The sequence below is a fragment of the Hylaeus anthracinus genome, unplaced genomic scaffold, assembly GCF_026225885.1.
Source record: "Hylaeus anthracinus isolate JK02 unplaced genomic scaffold, UHH_iyHylAnth1.0_haploid 12002, whole genome shotgun sequence".
In the NCBI taxonomy this organism is placed as follows: domain Eukaryota; kingdom Metazoa; phylum Arthropoda; class Insecta; order Hymenoptera; family Colletidae; genus Hylaeus; species Hylaeus anthracinus.
Genome location: NW_026534349.1, coordinates 6433364 through 6461259, shown reverse-complemented (window position 1 = coordinate 6461259; position 27896 = coordinate 6433364). Strand labels below are relative to the sequence as shown.

Below are 27896 nucleotides of genomic sequence, written 5' to 3'. Positions count from 1 at the left end.
TAGGAAACCAGCTAGGTTGGTTTTAATTCGACTGCTTCGTAATCCAATCCGTTCCCTCGATTGCTGGGAGATCGGCGGGTGTTCCACGGTTAAACAAAGTTTTTCGATGTAAATGGATAAATAATTGTAGCCTTGTTGGCCTCGGAGCGATAACGTCACGCGACTCTGCGCCATTATACGCTTCGAATCTGCTTCTGGGCCCTTCTCGGACTATCGCACAGCTGAAATTAAAGTTGGAACTTCTTTATGGGTTTTGGTCGAGGGCAACGACTCGTATGTATTTGACTTCTTAGAAAAATTAACTTCCCTTTATTTATTATTATAGGAATCACCCCTTGGTAGTAGATTCTTTATTTATTAAAAGCTGCGGAGAGCCGGACTATACAGTCAGTCTCATCAATATTCGTGTCATCTACATCTATTGAAAAAATTTGTTTCGATTACATGGTAGGTTTGATGTTTCCATTACATTCCATTTCTGTGAATAATTCGTTTGGTGATATCAAAACTGTTATTTACTTTAGTGAAATTTCTACAATATACATAAAGGGTACGAATATTTATGGGACTGACTGTACACAATCACAACGTTGTCGTCGTCGTTTCATTTATTTATTCTTCCTTTTTCGCGAAAAGCATAGAACATCTACTTAATCCTGTGCGTATTCGTCGACTATCGTGGACTATGGAAAATATAAAAATTCCACTGGTTCAGAGTCCCTGCAGGAATTCGACATTTCCCAGCGTTTTCACCCTAGTGTAATACTATTCCACCATTCTCGAGCTCTTTAACCTTTTTCCTCTCCAATCTCGGTTTTCATCGCTCCAAATCAGTCCGTTTCGAATCGCGGCGTGTTAAAATTAAAATATCGTGCGCACCGTCGAGCAATTACTCGATCGATACACGTGTTCCTCGAGCGAGTACGCTCGTTGGAAAATCGTCAGGCCGCGAGACTGTCTGGAAAAGAGAGACTGTCTCGAAACGTACCTCCTTCTTTGAATCGGTTTCAAACGCAGATATTAAGATCATGTATATTTCGATTTACACACTTTTGCTCTCGCACTCGCGTTTTATTATATTTTATTTTCGAATCATGCGATAGGATGCAGCGACGCAATAACTCCGAGTGAAATTTAATGGAGTAAAAGCATTTTTCTCATAAAAATATGAGAATTCTATTAATTTACCCGACGAGTATTTCAAGAAAACATTTTCACTTCAATTTTGTCTAGTTATCAATCTTAATTCCACTGCTCCAAATCGCACGAAAGAAGATGCGAGCAGTCTCAAAAACTTATTTTCCTTAAAATCCTTCCAACCACACGAAAACAATTTCCTTCCAGATCTCTCGATACCCTTCTGCGCAACGCGTCCCGTCGTTTCTCTCTAAAACGTCACCGAGTCCCTCATAAATAACGACATTGACGGATCCATTCACGAAAATTATCCTCGAAAACAACGTCGGACGATCCTTGAAGCGAGCCGTCGCTCGAAGGCGTCCGCGAAACTCGCCACGTAGCCGTAGCGCAGTCCCGAAATTCCCGTGAACCGGTCGAAAAGCCTGCGGGGCACCGGCGGATTCGATATCGCGGTTCCGTCGAGGCTGCCGTAGGTTCGATCCACGTGAATCAATCGCATCGGCCATCTTGCGCTGCATCGCTCTCGGCGAGGGCCGTCGTTCGTATCGCCGTTTGACCCCGGGACGAACTCCGAGATTGGCTTCGTTAAGGAAAGTCACGGAGCTTCTACGACGTCCCCACACAAAAACCGTCGACGTTTGCACGCGCGTACGTACACGGTGTGCTTAATTAAACCGGTCAGTGTGTGTGCGCGCGCGATCTGCGCCTGGGTGCATCAATCCGTGTCATCGGTTCGATTGGTCGCGTGGTTGACAGGGAAACGGAGACTTTTGCGAGAGGATGACGTTTGATACGTGTGTTTACCATATTTGATGGTCCATGAAATTACTAGTTGGAATATAAAATGTGGAATACGCGGTATTTCGAGGCTTGGGATCAGTAATTATCGCGGTCTGGCTTCGGGTGAGAAATTATTTTGAGTATGCAAGTGAAGTGGTTCTTTTTATGTCGCATTCATTTTTAAATGTCGAGGCGATATCGCGTGGTGGATTAGTTATGACATTTCCGAATTCATATTCGTTTAGCTCGTAGAGTTGAACTCCCATTCCTATTCAACCCAATAGCACTCGAACGACAGGGGGCTTCAGGATAGATCCTACCTGCCACCACGTTGACAAACGTCGACAGTCGCAAATCCTCTGATCAAATCAAACTCTCGATCGTGCCCGCCATTGCTCCACTTTCCTCCTCATCCACGACCATTAAATTCAAGCTCGCAAAGTTTGATAAGCGGAGAATTGAATATCTCCGTTCACAAAAATCGTCGCTGCGCGGTATGGACGGTGACTCGGAGTTCGCGAAGAAATTATGCGTCCGCCCTAAGTCTCTAATAAAGACCCCGAAAGTAATGAAAGAAAATGAGTTCCAGGCGGCTTCTCGTGCCAGGGTCGGATTGCGCCCGCGACAAAGTTTCAGGATACGTTTCGCAGATTGGCAATTTTCGCGGGGAATTTCTGCGTCTGGCAAAACGACGCCGGAAGTCGCGATTTTCGAGGGAAATTCCTGTGCACGAAGTCCGCGCTGGCGCATCGAATACCGCGCGGAAAGGAACGCCGAGGCTCTCGCAATTATTATTGCCGTCGCTTTGAAACGCCAGGGATATACTGTATTATTAACCCGTTCGTTTCTCCGTGGACCGGTCCATGAAGTTTTCCGTGTTTTCCATTTTAATGCCGCGGAATACAAGGAACCGTGGAATCTATAAAAGCCTTGGCCGGCTCGATGTCGCTGTTCCCCGTCCTGGCCGGCCTCCAGCTGATATTAAAATGTATATCTCGCACGAAAAAGTATCGAGGGACCAGAGAGAAATATGTATGGCTCTCGTAATTTTGAATTAATCGTTACGTGTACCTTTTAACAGCACGCATAAGTAAATGTTAGAACTCATCTGAAGGCTTGTGAGTAATAATTATTATGGTTCTGGCTTTGCCTGAGAAATGATTTCGAGAATGCAAATAAAAGGGTTCTGCGTCACATTAATTTTTGAATATCTAGACGATATCACACGGTGGATCAGTTATGACTTAGATCATTGTGCAAAATAAAATCTCTACAAAAATTGAATCTGAATAGGAATGTATTTTACTCAGCAAATATAATATCAACTTTGCTTCCAAAATTTGTTTATATTATTGCATACCGTGTGCATTTCGTAGTTTCTTGCACATTCAAAGTTTCTATAAATGCATAAAAATCCACATTTTAGTTACGTTTCTAGATATTTCTAGATACATATTCGTTTAGCTCGCGAAGTTCCACTCTCGTTCCCATTCAATTCCGTACCAGTCGAACTACATCGGACTCTTTCTATTTTAATACATATTAAAATAAAAAAATCCCCCTTTTAAACAATGTAACACACGACGTGTCCACATATCCCGCAAACTGTACATCGAAGAACCGTTGCAGTTTCCATGGCCAGTGCTCCGCCTCTGAAGTACCAGGGGCGTATTAAAACACGTTTCATTGTCGACCGTTCCCCGGCCCCATCCCCTTTCCTTCCTCCCTCCGTGAAGTTCGACGTGTTTCGGTTAAAAGCTTCACACAGTTTCCCGGTCGCGGAAAAATCCGCCGATTTATAGAAGGTCGTGACCGTGCTCGACGCCGAGGCCTTCGGCCAGCCTCCGGTTTCGCGAGAGTTCTGGCCAGCCGGGAAAAGTTCCGGCGAGCGTGAAGATAAAAGCGAAACGATGTACACGCTCGTCGAGCGGCGACGCGGTGTAAACTTCGGGGAAATTAATTGCCAGCACGCCGTCGGCTGCCTGGGGACTTCGCAATACCGAGTCCGAAATTACGATTTTCTCGGCGCTGAGGAGCTTTCGCGATCTTACGAGCAAAATGGCGCTAACGATGGGACATTCATAATTTCACCGAAACACGATACGAACAGGGCTGAGGGAACTTGGTTGCAGGTTTCATTGAAGAACTACAGGGACAAGCATCTGCTTAGAATTTTCCCAACTGTATTTTTTGGTTCGGAAAGTTCGACTGCTTAGAGTTCGAAAGTAGTAGAAACCAGAACATGCTTTGAATCCGACCATTTCAATTTTTCAGACAGTGACTACCTCCTCGACCTCCAAGACTTCCAGTGAACTGGGGACTAGAGTCTGCTTGAAATCCACGTACGAAATCTGAATCTTAGAGTGCCCTCAGGGGCTGTAGCGGTGTTTGTAGCTACAGTACGGGCTTAGCAACCCCGAGGTACCCGAGTTGGAGGGGGACCAGCGGACCCCAATGAACGAGAAGTAAGAGACACCGCAAACAGTATTAAAACAATGCAGGAGTCGTGTAAGACGATGATAAGAAGAATGGAAATAAGCTAGTAATAAGTAAGCAGTAGCGCAATAACTTTGACTCCGAAGCCCCATCGTCTGGCCTCGTAAATTCTCCATTTCTCCTTCCACGCGTCCTGTTCCCTCCCTTCTCGTCTCGCGATTACAAACTTAGCCGTCGCCGCCCTTACGAGCACTTAGGTGTTCCAGGGAGGAAGCTCCGGTAATAAGTGGAGATTGGAGAAAGCTTTATCCGAACCGAAGACTCCTCGGGCGTGAAGGGCCTCTCGAAATCGCCCTTAATTCGTTAGCTTTTTTTTTCGCGCTAAGGGCACTCGAGACGTGTGCTTCTCCTCGCAGCTTCTTGCGACGATCTCTCATCCAGGTCGTCGTATTAGCGTCTGATGTCGTCCGGTTCTCCTGTACCCAGCGTCGTGCGACGCTTTTTATCGTTTCCTCGAAGACCTCTGTAATTCATTTAAGGAGACTGCGACGTCGTCTTTTTTGCTCCAGAAGCTTCTTTCGAAGCTCATCTCGACGAGATACATATGACGATCGGATCCATACGGTATCGGTTTTATAGAAATATTGGAAAGTAACGCGGGGGTATTGAAATAAACAATTCGGAATATTCTTATTCACTTTTGCGGATAATTTAACAACTTGCCGCGAGTTCTCGATGGTTTCTCGGTAGACTGACGCGCAGGCATCGGTTTAGGAAGTCCCATCGAAACTCTAACATCGACTCGCGTATTCGCCGATCGAAGGGTGAAATTAATATTCTAACAGTTTCCTCGATATCCCCGAGACCTATATACCCGGTATAATGCAGTTTCCGCGAACTTACCGGCAACTTTCCACTCGAGAGACACTTGGACTTAATGGCGACGCTGTTTCCACTCGGAGTAGTTGCTCCGTTTCCGAATTTTGTTGGTCGATGGTGACCTTTGAGGGGATCGCGCCCCCCAACGCCAGCGTCGAGACTTCACCGGCAATCATCGACACGTGTCGGTGCTCGAAGTTGGGAATGAAATTCCTCCGATAGCCCGAGAAGGGAGCCCGATCGAGCGTTAACCTAATCGAGCCCCGCGCTTATGGGAAACGACTGATCGGATCGCCCCTAACTCGCTCGTTTACGTCAGGTAACCTTCTGATTAATTTTCGACGGCACCCTTTCCCTCCCACAGATTGTTCGGAAACTAAGGAAGAATATTATCTCTGCGAATAGTCATTTTCTCTTTTATCGAATTCAACTCCGATATCGTCGAGGTTCATTTTTATTAAAATCCAGCACTGATATAAGGATTCAACACGAATAAGTATTTTTTCTTATAGTCTTCTTCTTATATCTGATCAGGGTTAAAGTACATTACAATAAAGTCTGAAAACGGTTAATAAATTGCTACATATCTCGCTAGGTTTCAGTTGCACGTTTATGGCTCAAATTAGCAGCAAATTCATCCCGCCGTTCACGCTAGCATAGTCGAGTTGCGCGGTCACTTTTCATGTCATAACGGAACTAGACTCTATCAAGGAACGAAATCGCTGGTAGGCGCGTCGTTGGCCGCCTCGGACCTTCTTTCATCGGTTTCTTGGCCAGTGACCTAAAAAACCACGATTTGACGATCGTGGCTCCCCCTTTATGGCTACGATTCGATCCAAAAAGTGCGGCCGAGATATTCGATTCCCAGAGCTGGTCGCGGTAAATCTCTTTCTAAGGAATTTATGTTGCGGAAACGGGGTTGGCCGGGGGTGCGAGAGGTCGGACACGCCAATTCGAAGATTAATGCAATTTCGACGGATTTATTTTCTTCTCGAGTTCAATTTACCAAAAAAAAAAAGTAGAACACGAGAAACAGGAGAACGTTTCGTCGAGGAGCTACGTATAGATTATTCCATTAATCGCGATCGCATCCGAGATCTTCGTTGCTCTTTCGAAAACGCAAAAAAGTTCCGGAAAAATTACGCGATTCCCATCCCGCGAGAATGTTCGAAAGCCATCAACTTTAACGACGTGCACGGCAAAACTGTGCAACATGCGAAACCGCATTTAGGGTGCATGTTCTGGCGCCGTGGAAGAAGCCACGAGGAACGCAATGCAGTCGTTTACCGCCTCCAAGAGCGTATCGATGCTGGACACCGGTCTGAATATTCAACGAAATAATACAAGCATCTTTCGTTATTTTAATCGCTGCATTGTTTAACGAAGGTTACTCGAAGATTATTCTTCAACGAGTCTCTGATCATCCCCTGTACGCATGTTGCGAAATCTAAAGCAAAAGAGACTGTGTCGCTTAAAAGATGACTCGCGACCTTGAAAGGACCACGAAGTGACCTTAAAATAGTACATAGAACAATATTTCTTCCACTGTGATATTTTCGTCTCTACTATCGGTTTATTTTCTCTAATAAGAAAACGGAGTACAATTCCTTCCTTTCACATACACTTTACTATCTCGCGGAATCGCTCGAAATATTCGAGCCGTCACGATAAGTGGGACCCTCGACGTTATTAACGACGGCATTTTCAAAGCGCGGAGCAGCCAGTAGAATCCGATCTGATTTTCCGTTTCTCGACGGTTCCCTTCGCCCGTTATTCGCCGAGGACTCCCTTGGAATTTCTTTAAGGACACCGCCTTTTTCCAGAGGGGCTGTCGAGCCCGATCCGGGGAAGGTTATCGCAAATTTTTCTCTCCGGCGAGTTTCGAATGCCTGCTTCACGCGAGGAGTCGGAGAGAAGAGCCAAAGCCGAGGAGATTGAAACCGAAAGGAACAGGCTGAATCGCGTTCGCACGGCCCTGGGCAGACTATACGCATCGTGTGCAACGCGCATAATACAGCTCGACGATGTCTGAGAGCACAGAGCATACCTCTATTCCCTCTCGACAGAAATGGCTTTGTACGCTCCCTCGACCCCACCCCCGTTCCCCGGCTTCCGTTTTGCCTGCTCGACCCTTTGCCCACCGTCGTCTGAGCTGAAACTTGTGTCGTCCCTGCGTTCAACCAGTCGTCGCTTCGCTGGCTAATTCGCTCGGGGCTAATATCGAATACGGCCGGGTCAATGAAGTGCGATTCGGTGTACGTTCCCAATGCTGGGTCGTTTCTGCGTCTTCCGAGACCACCGGTCTTAAAATATCTACTAATAGCTATCGCGTTGCTTGAAACACCCCGTGTAAACCAACTGACCATAGTGAACTCGTTCTCAGCCTGACCTCTTGAATGAATAAATTCAAGAAAAATACCGCCTGTTCGTTTGTCTTCTTTTGAAACAACCTGTACAGATTCATCCTGCACACAACTGACCGTAGTAGACCCATCCTAACCGTACCTAGCTTATGTCTGATCAAAATAACTCAGCGACCATGCACCTTCCACTTGCCTTCTTTTAAAGGAACCTCTCCTGCTTCGCCACGAATCCACCTGACCATTGTAAATACATTCCAAGCTCGGCTGTCTTATGCCTGACCCAATCAATCGAAAAACCGTCGATCTTACATTCCAGTTGATTCTCTTTTGTCCGAATCTGTACCAACGGTCCTGTACCAACCATCCAACCCGTTACAGTTTCGATGCCTGCTCGCTCTAATTAGCCCTACGAACAAATTCGGCCGCAAAAAAAAAGGCTATAAAATTTTAATTACACGTCCGTGTCTTTGTGCATCTTGCTAGGCCGCGTGGTCGTGCGTCGAGTGGTTACCGTCCGCAAAAACGTGGACGCTAATGGGGAAAACTTTCGGTTCCGACGCTGGGCGTCGAGTTCCCGTTGCGTTTCCAGCCCGGCATTCCGGATATTCGTGATTATTTTTTGTTGCTCGTCCCGCGCCGCGAACGGACCCCCTACAGCACGAGATTCGAAGTGCAAAGTTCCCTCCTGTTTTTTTTTTTCGTATATTTGTTCAGCAACGGTGGGTACAGTTGAACGGGCTAAAAGCATCGCACGGGATAGGGGGTAATTGCAATTTATAGCTAACCTGTTTTTCAAACATTTGTTTCCTGTGTCACGGGGATTCTCGACCCTGCTTTCCCTGAAGAAGGAAATCGGAAAAATGCGAGCAACGATGTAGTCGAGTCAATTGCAGTTAACTCGAGTGCGAAATTCTTTTCAAGCGCTACACCCACGAGTTGTAATTACACTCGAAATATTGGACGTGTCGTGAGCTGGAATTAAAATTGTCTTCGGTAGTTTTCTCGATTCACCGGTTCGAGAATATTTCGACTTGGACTGTTCGATCGCTGGAAGTATGTTCGAAACGACATATCGTTTGTTCGAGGAGCAACTTCGGATCGATACAGCGATCGGGTTCCACGCGAAGCTCGGTTTTCATTCCACTTCTCTTTGAGCAAAGTTCACTGAGAACGCATCGGTTATGATCGATATAATCGTATCAGCGTCGTAAGTAGTCCATTACTGGCGCCATAGTTTGCGTCACCCGCTCGAAGATTCTACCGTTCCCTTTAACGATCCTGCTGACCTAATTAGTATCACAGAAGGGGTGGATTCGTCGTCGGTGTAGGTGAAATTCGTAGCATGTCAAACGGTGTGACGCTTGCTCGAACCTGGTACTCTAAATTCTCTGCGTTCGCATAGCCCACGTTCGCAGTAGAATGAACCTCGGGCCTCGTACCTGGTCAGACAGGCCAATACCGTCTTACGGGCAAGCATTTAACGAACGTAAATAACCGTACGATGGTAATCGATTTATACTCTTGTGTATAAAGTCTTTATCAGGTCTGGGTTATTATTATATAAAATTATAGAAGAGGCATACCGAATATTAATTTCAGTTTTCAATTGACAAATGCTGACTACCTCCACCACGGTTGTATATTATATAACGTATTCCTGTACCTTACCGTAACACTGAACTTGACCCAAATTATAAATCTCACCATCTACTGCAAATGCACAGTCGCGATTATTATTCCAAATATAGGTCCTTCAATTTGTACACGAACGCAAATTAATTTCATCCAGCGATATCAAACACGCTTCACACAAAATGTACTCGTTGGAGGGGACTCGATTCGAAGCACGTGAGCGATACCGAAGCGCCCATTTGAAAATCTGTTCGACGGATTGATCCGCTCGCGTCACCCCGCTGTGTATCGTACTTAACACCCTCACCCGTCCTCGCGATGCATGCGTAAAACCCTGTTTCCCGGCACGTAATTGGGACTGAATATTTGATCGCGCCAAACTGCGCAACCCCGACGAAGGGAACTTGCCCTGGATTTGCAAACGCGTCGAACGATTTTCCGCAAAATTTTTGCTTCCTCCCCTCCCCCCCCCACCCCTCCTCACTCCCCCTCCGGCTTAAAATCTCGTCTGCGGGTGTCGCGTTTGCTGAATTCGTGATTGCTTTCGCTCGTTTGCTTTGTCGAACATTAAGTTCCAGGACGAAGGGATTACAAATGCAAAGCACCGACCTTCGTTTGCCTTTCCACTTACTTTTCGTGTGTTTTAATCGCTGGGACGCAATTTTAAACGTTGGAGAGCAATCTCGAGCGTTATCTCGTTCGACAGGATCTTGAGGGAAATGTGTTAGTCGATCTATTATTTATTTGTGGGCTCTCGAGCAGATTGGTCTTTGGTTTGATAATGTTTTGCGCGATTGGAAATTTTTCTTGCCGAATGACACTACATTCGAAAAACTCCAGGTTTTGATATCTCAGAAGGTATAAAAATGAATCTTACTAAACACGTCGTATGGAGAAAAATGTATTTAAACACACTAGATAGAGTATACATACCTGCGAAATAATTACTACCGTTTCTTACTTTCCATTATATATCTATCTTTGAATTATCTCGAAAAGTACCAATACCAGTTCGTTAACTCGAATAATTCTCCTTCCGATCGTGTCAAAAAATTAACCCCCCGTTGATTGAAGGGTAAAACGGAACCCGGGGTGTTCTTAGCGCAAATTCGCCGGTCTTTTCATGGCCATTGTTCGCGCACGTCCCACGGTGTTGTCAGTTCTTTTTTCCGGGAAGCAAATGGAACGACGATCGCCATTGTTCTTGGCGATCCGATCGAACTGCCTCGAACAATGCCGTCTACTAAATCGAATACGAGAAGAAGTGTCTTGCGCCGCGCCGCCCGACGGAAAACGCCATTATTCCCATTCCTTCGCCGCGACCTCGATTCGCTTTCCCTAAGTCGTTTTCTCGGGATCCAGCCGTGTCTCTGATGCGAAGAAAACGAGGGCCGACTTCGGGGGGAACGAAAACACGGTCCATTCAACTTCTCCCCCCTCGTCATTTCCTTCGTGACGGTACTCTTTCTTTTTTTATTACTTTCTGTGACACAGATTCGTGGGTTATTTTTCATTTTGAAGACGGCATTCTTTCAGATATTCGTTCATTTTTAATTTCTTCTGCGACATTCGATACGATGATTATTTTACGTCTTCGTAGCACCAGTGGCAGCGATTCCTAAAGAAATTCGCGTTTGTTTCGGTGTAGTATCTTTTTGCGATGCTCCTGACGGTAAAGAAAACGAGGACTGTCTTCGGGGGATTGAAAACAGAGCCCATGCTTTCCCGTAATTTTCTCGATGACAAATCCGTCGACCTACAAACTGCGGGGAACTTTCCACTCCACCTATCGATCACGCGAAACTTTGCTCTCTAATTTCGCGACGAGCCTCGGCGTCGTAGCTGGTGTCCCTTGCGGAGCCTTGTTCTTCGTGTCACGATGCCTCGTGTGATGGATCTTGCGATTATTATTATTGGGGGAAATTTCGATGCCTGCGAAGAAAATTTAATTATGGGGCGAGCGCGAGTGAGGGATTTACATATTTTTATTTACGTCTGATTTTTCTCGTTTAGCAACGAAAAATTCTTGGTTTCCTGTTGATAGCGTTTGAGATAATGATACGCGAGTTCCAATCAGCTCGTCATCTTTAACATGGACCTTCGTTGAATCCTTTTCTCCCTTCCAGTGAGTTCGTCGCTGAAATTCTTACTTTCCACCCAGCCTTGCCCAGGCTTTCGCAGAATTTATAATCCCTCCTGCAATCTTAATGTTCGTGCGCCGGGGTAGCGTAAGGGAGGTAAATGGAAATTCCTGTCCGAGAAACAGAATTTCTGAACGAAGTGAACGCTGAAAGGATTCCTTACTTGAATTTGCGACCAAGAACCCCTGGTCCTTGAAGGGACACGACGGTCGTCGAAAGAGTAAAAATTTTCTTAATCGATTAGGGGTTGGAAGCATCCGTGGGAATATTTCTTCATAAAAAAAGAGCCGTACATGTTCCCTTTTAATACTTGTGAATAACTATGCAAAGTTTGAAGATCTCATTGTGCTTAGCCTTTGCGAGAACAATTTTCAAAGACGTCTTTCTCAAACTTGACAAGACTCTAAGAGACTCTTCCTAGTTTGACACTCGGGATATTTTTTTCGCGAGACTGATTACGTCACCCGTCGCGTAAATTCAGCATTCGTGTATACAGTTCTCCGAGTTCTATCTGAATGAATAAAGAAATATCCTTTTTACCATCGAAACGGCCGCGAACGCGTCGATGTTTCTTCGTTCCGGGTCGCTGATCGCTGGGGAAACGGCGGAAGATCGCGGTAGTAATCAGGGCGAGAGACTCGAGAGCCGACGCGGGTAGTCGGCGATCCAATGTAAACGTAATCACCGTGCCAGGATTTTCCGTGAAACGTTGGTCCGCCTTTGATCTCGGCTCCTTTCGAGTCGCGTTCGCCCGTCGAGGACGACTAGCCGCAGGTGGCGGAAGGAAAAATCTGGCTTCCGCGTAGCTCCTATTGCCAAAGACATCCCCGAGGGTCCATTAACCTTCCGCGGGGTAGTGGGTGGTGCGGTGGGACGGGGGCGGCGGGGGGGGGGGGGGGAATAAACAGACGGGAGTTTCGCCCCGAACGAGGGGAACGCTGACGGAACGAGGCCGGGAAAAGTGGAAGGAAGGGATTGAAGAGAACTAAATGGAGGAGGGAGGGGGGGGGAGGGGGAGACAGGCAGTTCAGGGTGGTGATGGCGTGTCTGGATATCGATCCTGGCTTCCGGGATGTTACCATCGTGGTCCCTTTGCGTGCGGACGCGCGGCCCACTAAGCCACGCTGTGTGCGTGCCTCTGACTCGTGTCAATATACGACTTGGGCGAGCACGGCTGGCGAAACTGGATGGCGAGGTTACTCCTTGAGCATAAACGAGGCGAAGACGTGGTGTGGAGGTTTTTTATGGGGGGCTTCGTTTCCGAGGGTATCGACGTTGAAGTCCGATTGGGGCACGCGGATGACTCGGAGCGATCGTCTGTCTGACCATTGCTCGGTGATGACCAGTGACCAGTAGATTCGCTTCGTATTCCTTGAAAAACAAAATTTAAAAGAACCCTCGGAACTGCTTGAAAGGTATCAAGCTCTCTAATCGGGCCAAGTAGAAAGGGCGAGCAACGGTCAGACGCGCACGAGCTTCAAAAGTTATTTAAAATTCTTTTTCTCGGGAACGAAGCCTCCCGTACAAAAACCTTGCTGCACATATTAAACTCGTTTTTGCACGAGGAATCACCCTATCGCTCGGCTGTTCCATCCACCCTCGTCCTCCCTGTATACTCGCATGCTGAAGACGTGAAAGAGCAGCACGCACGTGGTTCAGGTGTGTGCTCGAGTTCATGCTCCGCGAACGTGCCGGATGTAGGCCCTCCGTTGTTCTGAAAGTTTCTCGGCGAGTTGATAGGACCGCGGAGGTAGAGAGGAACTACCGCATTTTGCGACTGTCGGAGGGTTGAGTGACGGTGTCTTCTCTGCGACACGAGCGATATTGTTGTAGGATTTGTACGCGAGGGCTGTCACGGGGGGAGAAGTCACAATAGCAGCGCGTGCATATACAGCTACTAGCAAACACTAAATCGAAAATCGATTGCAGCAACTGAATTTACCTTGAAGACATTCATGGTTTCGCTTTTGTTTTTTCTAATCGATTGATTCCACTCGTTGCAACGGGAAAAGTTGACTCGAACCATTAACGACGACGTCGATTTTGGTTTTCAAACTCGAGGATGCACACATACTCGGTACAGAAGTATTCAAGTGTAATTAGGCAGGTTAACGCAAAACTTATACGGGCACACAGTCGAATAAAATTGTTGACAATAGTTTCGGAAACCTTACTTCTTCAATTGATTATCTTCACCCCTTAACATGATTTCGTTGCTCCAAAATACAATTACGTTCTGAGATCGAAGTACGTTTCTATAAACCTTCAATCTACCTTTTGTCTAAACCCACCAGCTGCCAAACTTCTGTTGTCAGTCGTTGAATACAATTACCGTTGTTGGCGAAAAGCACCCCTCAGCGAAACTACGCATGACCGACGAAAACTCCCGCAGTTCGTACCCCTTAAAAAGCAGAGAAGTACACATTTAGACGGTCGTCCGTGCGCGCGATCAAAGGTCAGATTCTAATTAACCACCGGAAAGGACGAAGATTTAGTTTCGCTCTACCTGAAGGCCTGGTTGAAGGGTAGGTTTCTGGGAATTAAACGCAAAGGACGGTTACGTGGCACGCGTAATTAAACCTGACGTAAATCCAATGCGAGTTCGCGAAAGCTAACAAAATTTTTACATAAAATTTCCGTCCACTCTCCCGCCCCTCCGGCGATACAACGATTCGTTGCAATGCTACGCCAGCGCGAACACGCTCCGCTCGTGCGTGCGTTTTCGCCACTCTACGCGGATTTCATACTCGCGGACGCATTCCACGGGAACAATGCGCGCGAGACCGAGCAGGAATGCGGAACAAACGCATAACAAACAGCTGCGACTATTCTCACGGGGCGTTGCTTAGATTTTGGAGCGTTTCGTTCCCTACCACGCTCGGATCCCCGATTATTCTGTTACGAATTGCTGGCATAAATTCTCCCTGAAGGAGATATTTGTTTTTGAATTTGTTAAGCTTCCTCTTGTGGTTGTACGAACTTTGGCAAAAGGGCTGACGGGTGATCGAGTAACAGAGAGTTGGAGCATTGTCGAACTCTATTGTGCTTAATTCAATAAATGTTCGTATTCTATTTGGGGTTTTGTTTCGTATTTTTTCCCGCGTCTTTTTACATTTTATTTCCGTCACGTATAGAAAATTGACGGGTATTTTGTATAAAATTTTCGACTCTACGTCGGAATATACGTAATATACGGGTTGAGAGTTTCTTTGTAAAAACGTAATTCTATTCGAATTGTACAATACACAATTAATTTCAAATTGCACGGTATATAATGTCGTTCGCGTTCTACGCAGTCTGGAGTTAAATTTAAATTGCAAAGCATATAATTTAATTCAATTTAAATCTCATCAAGGCTCGTTAATAAATCCAGCCTCAGACCAAATACGCCCAACAGGATTGAATTGGACTAACCAGCGCGTGATCTCAAAGGAATGTTTACGTTCCTTCCTGTTTCCTTGCGGCCTGACAAGTTCTCCCGTTGTTAATTGCGTTGTTCTCGAACACCAGCCCCGAACTCCCATCGGTTTAACGATATAACGCGCTCGAGGACTGCTCGGTCGTTTTTCGTGCTTAAGCCGCGTCGGACAAATTGCCGAATGCACGTGGCATTAACACGGTAATTGACTGCGTTAGCCGGTTGTACGACGAGCGTCTCGAGAGGATTTCTTAATGAATCGTCGCTCGAACGGTCTGCCTGCGCTGCGAAACCGAGCGTCCCGTGTCTGCTTCGAACGCAAACTCGGGTATTTTTAGCCGGTGATCTTGGATCTTTCCTAGTCATCTCTCTGATTCAATCGACGACACCAGGGATTCTCAGCTGGTGCTCTTAGAATTTTTTTATTTCTCTCTTGGACACACAGATTTTCTCTGGCCCCCCCCCCCCCCAAAATATATACACAGTTTGAGTTATTACATCTTTAGCCTTTATTTAAATTACAAAAGAAAAAGAACAGGGTACATATTTTTTTGGGACACCCTGTATCGAATGTTGTCTTAAAAATGTTAAATGTGAGCGAGTTACTCGATTATGAATCTTGTTAATGATTAAAAAAATTTTTCATTTTCTCTTGCTTCATTTAATGATCGAATCAAGAGTTAACGAAGAATAAACAAATCATCCCCTATCGGATCTGTAAATGTTTGCGTGGCAACTGTTAATCTAAATACGGCTTTTAAATTCAATTCTTGAAACAATACGTGTCTCAGAAGTTACGGGGAGACGTCTGTTGTGTTGCGCGCAGAATGCGTCTGACTGCAGACAGTCCGCTGTCACTTACAGTGTCTGTCTCGGCCTCCATTATTCCCCTTCGTCCCCCTCTTATACGTTAGTCGTAGAACCATCAACTGGTTCTCGTTGTACCTTTCCCCATGGCTTTCGAACGTTTAAAAAAATTAGAACTACAGCTTCGCAGCGTAATCGTTCGCGGACTCGTAAAGAAAACGTCGAAAAATTCACGACGCGGGAGCGTCGTAAAATGTCGGGTCGCGGTTCTCGCGTCGTCGGGGTGTCCTAAAATGAAATCGCTCGCTGGAGAGACGATAACCTCGGTTTTCATCGACTTGGCCACTCGCCAAAAGAACCTGCTTTAATATCGCGTGACACGTACCAACCCGTGTGTATGCACCGCGGATCTGGAAGAAGTGCGCCGTGAACGGGTCGAGTTTTCGTTCCGACAGAGACTTGAAATATTACGTCGTATCCGTGTTGCAAACTGTCCGTTGTCCCACATCCTCTTCGATTAGCCATTCTTCTGGCAGTATTTCGATCGTTTGCTACGCTCGAGCCACGTTCGACTTTGCATTCTTGACTACATTCTCCTTATGAAACGTAATTTCTCGCGTGACACGCAGGAATTAGTTTCGAGAGAACTGGGAGACTGTATATACTTCGAGAATGACCTTAAAAATTTTCATTGCGGTAGCTCAAGTGTTTACAAAGTAATTAATTATTCCGTACACGACCGCATACGGTTGAGATACCAATACATACAACCATCGATCTACGTATATGTATCTATTAACAAAATTTGGAAGAGCGTTGTCCCGCAAAAACTCGTAACTAATCCAAATACCGCTTATAGACAGTCGTTTACCTTACCTCGAATGAGAATATCGTTTAAATTGTTTGGCCGTGGTTTAGATCATCCCAGAGAATTGAAAATTGCGTATATAGCTATGAATAAAACATCCCGAATAGAAAATCGAAGCTCGAAGCTTTATAAAAAACCCCCGGCAGGAATTATGGAATTTTTATAAAGTCTGGTGCTTTCGGTTCGCCAATGGTCTCGAACTTCCGGATCGATGACGCGCACAATGCGTTCGAGTCGAGTTAAATCGCAAAAGAGTATATCGTCCGCCGATATTCCGTACTTAGCGTTCCGTTCGAAATGCCGGTATAACTCTCCGAACGCTGCCTGTTGGTCCAGATTTCGAGGGGGGGTGGAGGGCAGAGTTATGGAAATAACGGAAATGGAAATATTTACACAGAACCGCGATTAATAGCTGCTGGGCCGCTATTAATAAACCTGGTATTGCGAATCGGGGAAGAAGCGAAAGAAAACTCGGGCTAGACACGAGACGAAGTAATTGATAAGAAAGGAAAGCTGAAAACTGAACCAAGATGACGTTTAATCATTTTTCGATGCTTTCTATTTGCTTTAAATATAAATTATTTCAGAAGGTTTGTTCTCGAGCTGCTTCTTTCTCAAGTTTGGAAAACGTTTATTCAAAGGAAAAGGAAAGGTTTATTTCTCGGTTAGAAAAATATAATTTATAGTAAATGAAAACTGCTATCGTAAAGGAGATTTTCGAAGGATTATTTCTTATTGAAAACGAGATAGGGATGGCCTTTTAGAATGTAACCCAAATCGAACTCTTATCATACAATATTCCTCGCCTAAAATAATGAATAACTTCCAAACAATTCTCACTGAATATTCTCTCTAAAAAAAAAAAAAAAAGAAATAGAACTCGTTCGAGCTTTTGAAATTATTCCGTGCATCGATTCCCTAGGAATGTACGCGCAGTTTTACCGATAAGCCCCAGCGAACGTCCATGGTGGAATATTGTTCCCAGGGAAATCGCGAATTAACGATTCGACGACGAGCGAGCAGCGTTTATTCAGCAATTACGCATTCGCTTGGTCGCTCGTTCCCGGTCGAATCGGCATGGTTCAACCGGCAGTTACGAATGTTTCGCGTTCGTTCGTCGACCCTTTCCCCACTGGACCCCGTGTTGGCCGGCAAACTCAAATCTCGACGATTGTTCGCGCGCAGGTAAATTTCGTAATTGCCAGAAGCGTTTAGCTAGCAGCAATTATTCGTACGTGCTCGGACCCAACAATCAACCGACTCAGCCCTGCTCACGACGTTGTTCGGGACAACAGACCGCGGGATTGGGTTGCATACGTTATCGGGATAACAAGGGAATTAATTTCGAGCCGTCTCGATCGCCGATGCGAGCGCGCGACGCCGTTTCCTTGAACGGGGCGATTGATTCCCTTTGGAGGGCGGTAATGCTAAACTCCTGGGAGTTCAGCCACCAAGGAACGGGGTAGATGGCTGTGGACGTTCCCACGGAGTTGGACAACTCGGTTGTTTTCAATATGGCAGAGCCGTATCGAAGAACACGACAGGGTTCGATTGATAACGACGGGTCAGATGTATCGAGTCATCCCACGAGTCCATGCCGCTTGTCCTGCTATTCGAATTAATGTATGAAACGTACCATCGAGTGTTACGAAGAAATGTAATCACCCCATTTTCTGGCAAATTCGTCATACCGTCGCTATAGAATTCAGATAGTTGTATATTAAATATTAGGTGGACCGAAAAGTAATCCTTCGAAAAATCAAAGGACTTTTTTGAATAGTATTAGAAGATGGTGGAAATCATTTTGTCGATTAGTATTTAAGATTTCTTTAATAAATAAATGTTGATAAAATTTTGGGACGATAGATAGAAGATGAAGCGAGCAGTAGTTTACGTTTTAAAGCATCAAAATTTTATTCTTCAAGTTTCCTGGTACCTCTGGAACACCTTGTACATTCTTAAAAGTTGCAGGATTGATTTGTCGAGTTTCTAAGAGTCATGAAGGGTTCGATTTTTGACTTAACGAGCTTCCTTTCGCAGCGGGAACAAAGGCGCCCGAGCCTTTTGTCTCGCGTTTCACAAACAAGCTTTGATCGGCTAAATGCAAGCGTATCGGGCCGTGTCGGAGTTATGGCGCTAATAAAAACAGCCATTATATATATCCACAGTCAGCGGGTCGCAATTAATCGCGTGTCGTCGTCGTTGGCGAACGCAAGGAACGCGTACTCGTGCAATAAACATCGCTCACCGACCGTTTACAATAAACGGAGTCGACGGAGGAAACGATCGACCGTTGCGGTCTCAATTTCGCGTGTCGGAAAAGGAATGGAAATAAATCGGCGGGAGTAAAAGCGTAAAAATTGAGATAAATTTAAAAATAGCAGAGGAAGAGGCGTTGGAAATAAATGGGAGGGAATAGGCGAGGGAAACGGTAATAAATCGAAGGGGATAGAAGGGGTTAGAGCAAGAAAAATAGAAATAATTCAGCAGGCACTCTAAAAACTGACAGAAATTGGCCCCATTAAAAAATTCTTCAAATTAAAAAATGAGACTCGGCGAAATTACACATTCCATTCGCATCGAGGCTATGGAAAAGTTAGTTTTAAAGCTCATTCACCAACTCGTGATTATTTTTCTGCATTCGATGTCCTGTATCTCGCAAACAATTTGCCCATATTTCCCACATTGACAACGCGAATTAGAACACGACCGTATCTTCCTTTCTTCGGCATCGGGAAGCATCAGAACGTCTCAGTTAACGCTCTTCATTAGCGAATACGCGCGTTTGAGAATATTGGAGGACTCCCGTATCAAAGCAATAGCAATTCTCGAGCCGGTGAGTTTCTCCGCTGTAATCATAGCCCCGTGCAGCTCGACGAAAGCCGTGACATTAAAGGTTCCGGGAACAGTCGCGTGTAACTTTTCCAGCAGCTTTCGGTCGGCTGGAGCTCGCGAAGGGAACTCGGAAGTGCTTGGCCAGCAGCCAGGCCAACTTTGTCTCCCAGTTTATTCCGAGTCCTTCGATTGATCGATTCGCTTAGACGAACGGGGGTGGGATCTCGGAGGGGCAAGGAAATTGAAAGGCGCCCCGAAGAAGTGCATCGAGATTAGAGGCCTCGAGGATAATGGACTATTAGCGAGCGGAACGAGGGAGCTGCTCGAACTTGGGATCTCGTGCTGGATCCCACGTGATTTTATTATATCGATGCTAAGTCGCGGCTTTCGATGAACCAATGAAATAATGCCAACCCGAAAATTACTGATCCTTGTATTATAATTGGAAGGGATCGTTTCTATTTCAATTTTCTTACGGACTTCCGTGTCAATTTATTATTTTAGCGAGAACTGCTGACCTCTCGATAAATATTTCGTTACTTCGCAACAGAAATGTTGGAGCTGAGATAAAGATGGTTCGGAGAAGGGCGGGAAACAGGATAGCGGGATTTTTATTCAAATATTCAGCATGAATATTCCACTCGGTTCGAGACGATTAAAAACACGCTCCAATTGCTCGAGGCACTCGTCGACTGATCCAATGAATGACAGTTGTTCAATGATCGCGGAGACGCCCGTAAAACGATGAATCAATGAAACCTAAGTTGGCCGTGGATCGATCGGAGGCTTGTTCCCGAGCTTGTCCAGCTCGCGGAAAGAATACTTACCGCATCGGAAATTTTTCAACGACCCGTTTGAATTATAGAGACAGGCCTCCCCGTAACTCGAACCATTCATCAAACTAATTGTACCTCCCATGGAGACTCCCGCTGCGGCTTCCAAGAACCGAATTAATCGTTTCGCGGCAGAAGTTAAACGGAAAATGCAGTTGCAATTTTACACCGACCCTGTTCCCCACTTCGCCGTTAAATAATCGCTTTCGACGTCCTCGCTATTCCATTACGGGATTTATCGTTGAATTCGCGAATTTCCTCCGTAAATTTGTCGCGAACCTTTCGCTGGAGTAACAAATTAAGCAAACTTCTGTTATGCAATTATGAATTCCCAGTTTTATTTTCTGATACAGTCAGTCGTATTTTCTATGTCTAGTGAAGAAGTTTGACTAAATTAAGTAATAGTTTCGATATCACCGAATAAATTTTTCATTGTAAATACGTATATGAATAACCTTATGCATGTACAGTCAGTCCCATAAATATATTCGTACCCTCTATATCTATTGAAGGCATTCATTTGAATTACGTGGTAAGTTTAATGTTTCCAAGTGTATGTTTGTATAAATATATACATGCATAAACTTATTCACAAACATATTCATAATGAAAAATTCATTCGGTAATTTCAAAACTATTATTTAATTTAGTCTAATAATAGTTTAATATTAATGGAACTGAGTGTAAGTGTACTTCATCCTCATTTTTATATTTATAGGTGTCGACAGTGCCAATTAGCCTATTAATAATATAACAAGGTATATTAATTACTAACTAGTTAAATTACAAGTTGATTACATTTTGTGAGAATTCAGTAATACTGTTTAGAGTTACAATCAAATTTTCTTGGCTGATCCGACTCGCTTGATAAATGTAACGGCGCCTATCTCCAGGAAGCTTCCCCCTCGGAACATCTCCTATTTTTTTCCGGTTGATCGCAGCGGGGACTGTTGCTCTTGGGAAGTTCGCGAGGTTAATTTCACGGCGTGGCGAGTTGCTCTGCGCTATGAAACGACGCGTGACCCAGTTAGCGTGGTCGTTTCCCAGTGCATCGACCCGAACGCGCATTTATTAAGGGTTTCGTGTCTCGAGTGAAAGAAATCAATTTTTTTCTCCCTGTTTCCCGTCTTCGCAAAGTTTAAGTTTCGACGGTACGCGTCTAAAATAATAGGTCAACCATTTCGACCGTGGGAATTATTAATAACACTTCAGTTTCGTGATTTATTATTTCACTGTTGGGTTGCCAATATTCTCCCTCCAAAGAGTCCAAAATAACGTCAGTCGATCCATAGTAATCTCCACGAGTGTATACAATTTCCATTGAAAAGAAAAGCGATGAAATTTTATATTCGCGAGAAGGACGATTCTCAAATCCCTTGAGTCTAAAATGCTCTCCATTGGTGGCCCACCCTCGAAGCTGTTGCAAATCGCCTACGTCCAATACATTGTTCGCTTTTCCATCTGAAACTCGAGGGAAAGGTCCTTTAAAGGCGTCGTGCGGACGCCAAGGGAGCTGGAGGCGAACGAAGCCCATCGTCGATGGGTAAACGTCCCATAATTAAGTTGTCTAGGCTCTCAGGCACTGGCTGTCCGTCCAAGTTCTTTACACAGGCGACTCCTGATGCGAAATCGATGCCGGAGAATGACGTCGTCCTGCCAGGGGACGGCGGTGGTTCAATAAAAATTCCTCGGGAGCCTCGACTGGCAGGAAACGTCGTCGCGCGCGTAGACTTTGGAATCGAAGCAGAGACGTACCAGAGAAGGAGAAACGGGGGAGTTTCGCGTCGATCCCGGGCGACGGGGGGATGTCTTTTTGAATTCCGAGCATAACGCTGGCGAGAGGTGCTCGAGTCACGCGTTCCCGATAAAAATTTCTCGATTCGCGCGAGTTCGCGCACGTTCCAACCCGTTAGAACTTTTACTCGTGGGCCAGCGACTTGGGAAAATTTATCCTGGCTTGGCGTTTCGTTTAGGCGAAATAATTATTGGAAGATCTCGCGGTTGATTTCTTTCTTTAGAAGAAGCCATGCAGCGTTTTCGTTGGTTACAAGATACTAGGCCCTTAAAATTGTAACAATAGTTGTAGTTGCTCTTTAAAAATTATGAATTCTTTATAATTCGGAAAGCAGGGATGTCCCTCCTCATCTCTTCGTTATACGTGAATTTATCGATCCTTGGCCACTTTAATTAATTTCATGTACTATTATTCTTTTGTCCCATTCTCGCGAAACATTTGCTAAATATTTAAAAACTATCCCCAGAGATGAATAAAATTTACTATCGCACTCGTGCACCTATAAACTCACCTTGACAAGATTCATAATTCCCCTTCAACTTTCCCTGTCCATCGCGTGGAGTTTTTTCGATCGAACGAGCCGGAGCGAATTACAGAAAAACTTCCATCGCTCTGATCGATTCCCTATAGTCATCGACGAGCGGTGGAACTCGATAACGCGGTCTGAGGTAGATGGTCGATAGCAGGGTATAATTAAACAAACGGAGGAATGGAAATTATGCGGCCTGGGAACTGACTCGGTGGCGGACAGGCCGAGATGAGAATTCCGCGATGGAAGCTATTCGCGACGCCTCGCAGGACCTTTCGATAAAAATTCCAGGGGCGCCGGGCGTCGATGGCAATTTCTTCCTTGGCGCGTCGGAATTCTCCGTGATCGATCTCACAAACGGGAGGGGATCATTTCGGGGGTGGGGGTGGGTGGTGGGGGGTGCAGAATTTCCTAAAAATGTTTAACAACCATGTATGGGTGACAGGGATTTTCACTGAAAAACTAAATTAATTAATTCCAAAAGCGTCAGCGAAAATTACTCACACCCTCCATTATCGAATCTATCAATGCTACAACTTTACTAAAATAACATAACAATTTATTGACCAGCGAGTACGCTCACGAATATTCCATCAGAATTAAATAAAAAAAACCGAAGAACCTCGACACTTGCTGCGTGCACCCAGTGTCCTCTTCGTCCTGTGCAGCCGCGTTAATAAAATACTCATGCTCGAATGTACCAGTTGTGCGGTCTTGAACGTCGCTTTTCCGGTGGGTTTGGACCATTTTCGCGAGGGTATCCATCACGATCGAGACCAATTGCGCGCAAACCGAGCGAACGGAACGAACGCAATTTGTACAGATTTTCGCCTAGCTTCCCTCGGCGTTCAAGGCGTCCGTGGTTCGCTACCTCGGTTCTATTATCGCGGAAATAAACCCAGTTGCTTTCGTTCCAAGGAAAAATCGGCGCGATAAATTCCCGCGACTCGTTTCGGCGACGTTATTTACGACTCCGGTCTCGCCTCCGAATATATATCGTTCGGCGCTGTTTATAGTCGGCCATTTTTCCGTGCCCCTCTGTACCTAACGACACGTACGACACTTTTAAGCCTAACAGGTGGCAGATTATTGAACGTCACGCTTCCCGAAAAAAATGTGTCGTCGAATTCATCGTTCTTCCTGCATCGCGATCTTTTTTTCCTTGCTGGCTTTCTGGAACAATCGATCTATTCCGGTCTTTTCTTCGGGTGGGGGTTGAAAAGGATGTCTCTTGCGAGCCTCGAGTTGTTTGAAGGTCGATAAACTCGTAATACACACGTGAATTTTAATAATAGGAATACAGGTGCGACAATGAAATGTAAATTTGTATTTAAATCTGCGAAAGTGGTTGTTGGATTGTATGATGATTGAATCCCTATGGAATAAATGTGATCGAGGAATTACAATATTCGTGTGAATTTTAATAGGGTCCGTAATATTTGTCGAGGATTAATAAAACATAAATACGACAGTTACATTTTAATCAAAATTATTTTACATCAAGAGTCGAGAAAAACTGCCTGTCCAAATACTCTTTCGCTGGAAATCGGAAACATAACCGAAATGAGACTCGATAGACGAACTTAATAGAACGTAGCACGTTGCGTAGGAGGCCAATAATTGAAAATACGTACGGGGTAACAAGGAACGGTAACTGCGCCCGAAATATCGTTGGCCGTCTAGGCGGTCGCGTTGTTTCCCGGCGTAGCATCGTCGATTACCATATTTTTTACGACACAGTCAATATACGAGCGATCGTATTCACGCGGCCGGTATGCGCACGGAAATGGAAATGCATGCACGACGGCCACGCAGCTGTTTCGCATACGAGATACAAACTGTTCGAATTTCATGGAAACCTCCGACCACCCGGCCATCCAGGCGTTGTCCTCCCCCCATCCTTCAAAATATCAATTCGTTGGCTCGCGTTTCGATTCGGTTAGGCTCGTCCCCGTATCTCTTTCGCGTCGTCGAGCATATTTTTCGCGATGCCGCGATATATAACGTTCCTTGCAACAATTTTCTCGTTTATCCATTTCCCATCGTTTCCAACGATCGACGCCGGGGCTTCCCGTATTTGCTGACCGAATTAATTTTCCGCTCGCAGCTGGAACCTTTCGAGTGGTGCTGGACGGCGTGTGTGCGCACGTGCGAAAGTATGGAAGCCAAGGGGGACGAATTGGATCGGTTGGAGTGTTTCCTTGAATTTATTCAATGATAGACTCGATGAGACGTGGCGCAGAGCAGACAGTCCTGAATTTGCTTATGGATTTTCTGAGACTCGAGTGTTTCATATTTCGAGAGCTATTTTAGCAGAGTTTCGAAGGGGCTAGCTGACAAGCAAGTTGTACATATTTTCATTCTTACCGTTCTGGTGCAGTGCAATAATAAAATAAGCGATCCATGTACGTGCTGGATGTCAGTAAACTAAAATTAACCTAAACTTTGATTACATCGATCACAAAACTCCAATAAGTATGAATAACATTCTCGACCCAGCGCACAAACGGAATTAATTTTCACTCATACACACCTCCGGACCCATCTATTGATAAAATTAATTAAATTCTTATTGCATTGTTTAACTGAATTCATCGATTCAGGTTCAAATAAAATCGGGCATTCTCTTAATTAAATTCCCATTGCTTTGTATTTATTGGCCCCGAAGAATTCTCTTCCCGCTTCTCGCCTCTAATTAAATCAGCGGTTTTCCTAACAGAAATGTCCGTTTCCAAGATCGGTATCGCGTTTCCGTGAAACGTCCATTTCCACGCGGACGTTTACGCGATTCGTGGCTCGTCCCGCGCACCCCCGATCAGGCCATTTCCACGTCGGGGCGAAATTCCCTCGTTTCCCGTAACAACGCGGGACGAAACAGAGAAGCCGAAGAACGCCTGGAACCCTGGAATACATTACAAGCGTGTCACGTTAATGCCCGAGCTGCACGCGACAGTGTTCCGGCGTATAACACACTCGATTTAACTGCGTTTAGTTTTAAAGCCGGTCGCAGACCATTTCCCTCCCCCGACCCTTCTAGCGATACATCGAGTTCCACTTCCCGTTTCTACCTGACGAAACATTAACACCCAGGGGTCCACTAATGTGGGTTCTCTGTCGTGCAAACCGGCTTAACATCCGACGATCTATTCTCCAGGGACTGGCGATTGTCCTCGAGCATCACGTCTGGAGATTTCTGGGAATTTTCTCGCTATAAGAAATCACTGTTGACGCCCTCGACAAATTTCTTCGGGTGATTAACCCTTAGGATTGTTTGAAGCAGGTTGTTCGCGGGAGAGTATGATTAAGTAAGTGTCGGAGAGGGGATTGAGTAGTTGCTTAAGTAACGAATTTTATCGAGTTTCAGTACGTAAATTTGAAATTTATTGAGATGGGTCTTCAAATGTCGTAGTTTAGGGTGGTTAAATGATACGTTGAATACGAAAGGATTCGAGTGTCTAATTTAATTAATATCAATGTATGCCAAATGAAGCAATCAGTGGATTCGAGTATGTAAATTTGTTAAATCAGTTTAAGTCAGTGAATTTTCAAATCCATCTGTTTCGTAACTCTGGATGCATTTGAAAATTGCCTGAGAATATCGCGAGACATCCGCAGTAATATAATTCGGGGTTCTCTTGTATTGTTTCAGATTTCTGCCAGCCTCGTCCGGCCCGACTTACGTTCCAGCAGTTAGGTGAGTGACGCTGACGTTGTCGACGGAAAACATTGTGATTTTTGGTGCTCGAGAGATTGCTTTCTGGCCTTACCCTCGTCAGACATATGATTCACGATTGAAACTTTTTTTAAAAATAACTGATATAAAATACAGAGCTATCTTTAATTCTAACAGAATGTATCGATCTCAGGAGGCAATCCTCGTTTCTTAAAAACTAATCACCCAGGCTACAACAAGTTGAATATGATTAGACAGTTGTCGAATACGCCCAGATTTCTGCCTTCCAGGATTTCGCGTCGAAACTCGCGCAAACTTGGGATATTATTTACACTTGGCAAACTGCTTAAGGGCTCGTGTTCCGTGTGCGTGTTCGGTTCTCATCAAACACGAGTTCTTAGCGTGGGTGCGTGAAAGGAACTTTGGCTTCCAACTGTCAACCACTTTTTCGTTATCGCTGAAACGTTTGTAGCATTTAACTGCGTCGATTAGCATGCTGATTCTTCCTATCGTGACCTGACAACGTAAAGAATCGAATAGAGTAGATTAGAAAAATTATAGGTTTCCATTTTTTAGTTTCTCAGACCTTTCGACCACCTGCGAAGTTTTCCATTTTCCTCGATAATTAGGTAAAATTGTGTGGTACAATACTTCGCAAAAAAATTATCTGCAATTCTTACCTTATTAATTTATGAATAATACCGATGTGCATAGTCTCGCTTAAAATTTTCCCCTCCATTCACTAGCACCACTGTCTTTCGCTTATAATTACAATTTCGTTCTCCCTTCTGAACCACCCCTGCAAAATTCGTCTTCCACGCTGTAAACCACAAGCTCCCCTCTCGCCCTCTCCTATCTCCCTTAATTAACAATTACACAAGGCAACCGGTCGGTGAAAGCAGCGTCTCGAACAGAGAAAGAGTGGCAGGATGTTTCGCGAGTCGCGTACAACCGAAAGAAACAGGAAGAAACACGCGAGTCCTGGAAGGAAATATATATATATATATATATATATATATATATATATATATATATATATATATATATACCGGCTGTCGCTTTCCGGCAGCGTGGATGTTACAACTCGTGTGCCGCCGTCGCTGCATAGAAAATGGGGAGATATGAAAACGAGAAGTGCGGCAGAAATGATTGCATTTGAAATTGGTGGAACGAGTGACTTCTCCATTTCTGGTTTCGTCGACGGTAATTCCATGTAGGGAGATAAACACGCTGATACCAGCTGGGACAGGCTGATATTCCACGCGGAAATATAAACTTGATGTATGTGCAATCGAACATTTCTTTTCTACTACTAGGTTTATTCTGTTTCATCTATAGCTTATGCTTTTTTTTTAAATGTCGGTTTCCGTAATGCAATTCATGGAGAATATTACAGAAACAGATATATAATTTCCTAGCTTTCCTATCGTTTCTTCTTGCTTTCACTTGTTCCATTTCCAATTATCCGGATAAAAAATGTTCATCAAATAAGGGAAAACTATTTGCATATAAAACACCTGGAGAGTAAATATCTGAAATAATAATTCTCAAATACCCGTTCCTCGAACGTTATCCCGCGCGTGGAATATCGACAACACGATAACAAAGGGAATCGTCACTAAAGAAGGAAAAATGATTGGACTATAAAATGCTTGGCAATGAGAGTATACGTCTGAAATAAATAATTCCTAAAGCTCTCGAGGACCCAGCTCAAGAGATCTACTCCCCGCACCACCGGTGATCCAGCACTCGACCCCCGATCCCACC

General features: G+C 44.9%; 1 protein-coding gene across 3 annotated transcripts in view; it reads left to right on the top strand.

Annotated features, from left to right (window-relative positions):
• The window catches only part of LOC128892260 (uncharacterized), a 215460-nt gene that overhangs the window by 50641 nt on the left and 136923 nt on the right, over nt 1-27896 (top strand). For all 3 annotated transcript variants that reach the window (XM_054152549.1, XM_054152550.1, XM_054152551.1), the window contains exon 14: nt 26106-26150. In XM_054152549.1, coding sequence (XP_054008524.1) covers nt 26106-26150 — 45 coding nt within the window. The remainder of the gene's footprint in view (nt 1-26105; nt 26151-27896) is intronic.